At 23.5% G+C, this 1662-nt stretch overlaps 1 protein-coding gene across 1 annotated transcript in view; it reads right to left on the bottom strand.

Annotated features, from left to right (window-relative positions):
- LOC108571952 overlaps positions 1–790 on the bottom strand; it is a 9916-nt gene extending 9126 nt beyond the window's left edge. The window contains exons 1-3 of the mRNA XM_017934109.1: positions 576–790; positions 76–418; positions 1–4 (exon numbers count right to left, since the gene is read on the bottom strand). The exon at positions 1–4 is cut by the window's left edge and continues 370 nt beyond it. Coding sequence (XP_017789598.1) covers positions 1–4; positions 76–418; positions 576–720 — 492 coding nt within the window. The 5' untranslated portion in view covers positions 721–790. The remainder of the gene's footprint in view (positions 5–75; positions 419–575) is intronic.
- Positions 791–1662: the final 872 nt, after the last annotated feature.

The following is a 1662-nucleotide window of genomic DNA, read 5'->3' as shown; positions in this document are numbered from 1 at the left end:
AGAACTTTAGCTCTAAATTAAAAAAAATATTGAATTACATACTTAGAAATATAAACTATATATAAAAATACTAACTGAATTCCCCATCTTAGTTTTAAGTCTTCTTCCATTCCTTGTGAAACACACAAATTATGATATGCTTTGGAACCAAAATATGTTTCAATTGCTTTTGCAAATTTTACTAATATATGGTCATCTTTCATGCTAAGTGTCATAAGAGTATGTGCATAATTATGCCAATCAATAATAAACTGTGCATCAGCAACAATAGAATAAAACCAACAAATTGGAATTGTTGGTATTGCAGGTGGATTCTGTATCAATATATAACTTGATAATTGTTTATAAAACAGAACCCATAAAAGATTAAATGTTTGCCATAATACTTTTATTATATAATATGGCAAACGAGGTAATTCTGAAATATTTAAAAAATCCTTTTAAATTTCAGATAATTCTTTTTATAAATCAGTTTTAGTTTGCAACTACTGAATTAAATATACATAATAATAGAATTTATTTTAAATGAAAGTGAGTAAACAAGCTATAAACTTATAATAAAACTATATACTTACTATCTTCTATTTTTGGGGGAGGAATAAGATAATAAATATGAATACAAGGGTTCTCCGTTATTTTTTGTAAAGGCAATGAACCAGGATAACCTATCAAATCTACAGTGAAACCTTCTTTTGCAAAGGATATTGCATGATATTGCATTCTAGGACTTCTACCCAAATCTCCGAGAACAACAATACAAACATTCTTATATTTTTTATATATTTTCAAACATAATGTTCTAACTATAAACAGAATTAAAAGAACCCCACAGACCAAACAAGCTCGCCACATTTTGAAGCGAAATTTGAATTGGAAAGTATAAATACTCTATAAATTGTTAACATTGGGGAATATTTTACATATATTACATTATATAAACAATTTACAAAACAAAAAAATTACGCACGAAGCTAGAACTGCAAATTTTGCAAAGAAATACAAAATTTAGTTTATTTAATCATTCATTATTTCTTCATATACATACTATGTATATACATATGCTGATAATTGAATAATGATTTTTGTTTTATTAGTATTTTATTATATGATAATAAAATTATTATTTTAATAAAATTTACTTCAGATTTCCGTAGTTAACTAAACAATATTTTTTTCGACATTTAAAATGTTAAATGAAAAATAAAACGTATCAAATTTTGTAAATAAAACAACCTATAAAACTAAGTACATCATATTCCAGATTATATTCCACCTTGTCTGTGGTATAAATAACAATGTAAATATTCATTTTTCAAAAATAGAGTAATATACAAGGAAACTTGTGTTAAAGGTTTTAATAATAGGAGAATAAAAAAAATTTTTTAAATCTATTTTATTTGATATCTAATTTTTTTAATTTTTTGTGTTATTACAGTATTCTATATTACTATTTTTTCCATAACAAAATTAATTAACATATCAAATTTTATGCTTTAGAAATTATTTTCATGCTTAAAAGTTATTAAAGTCTATTGCTCTACATAAGATTAAGTATATATTTTTGTGTTTCACGTGTACAGTTGCCACAAAACGATGTAATGCATCCCAGAGAAGTTTTTAAATATCATAATTAATATTTTTATTACATTTAAAATATTTCAC

Source organism: Habropoda laboriosa, unplaced genomic scaffold, assembly GCF_001263275.1.
Source record: "Habropoda laboriosa isolate 0110345459 unplaced genomic scaffold, ASM126327v1 scaffold67, whole genome shotgun sequence".
Taxonomy (NCBI): domain Eukaryota; kingdom Metazoa; phylum Arthropoda; class Insecta; order Hymenoptera; family Apidae; genus Habropoda; species Habropoda laboriosa.
This window is presented reverse-complemented; position numbering and strand designations above follow the sequence as displayed.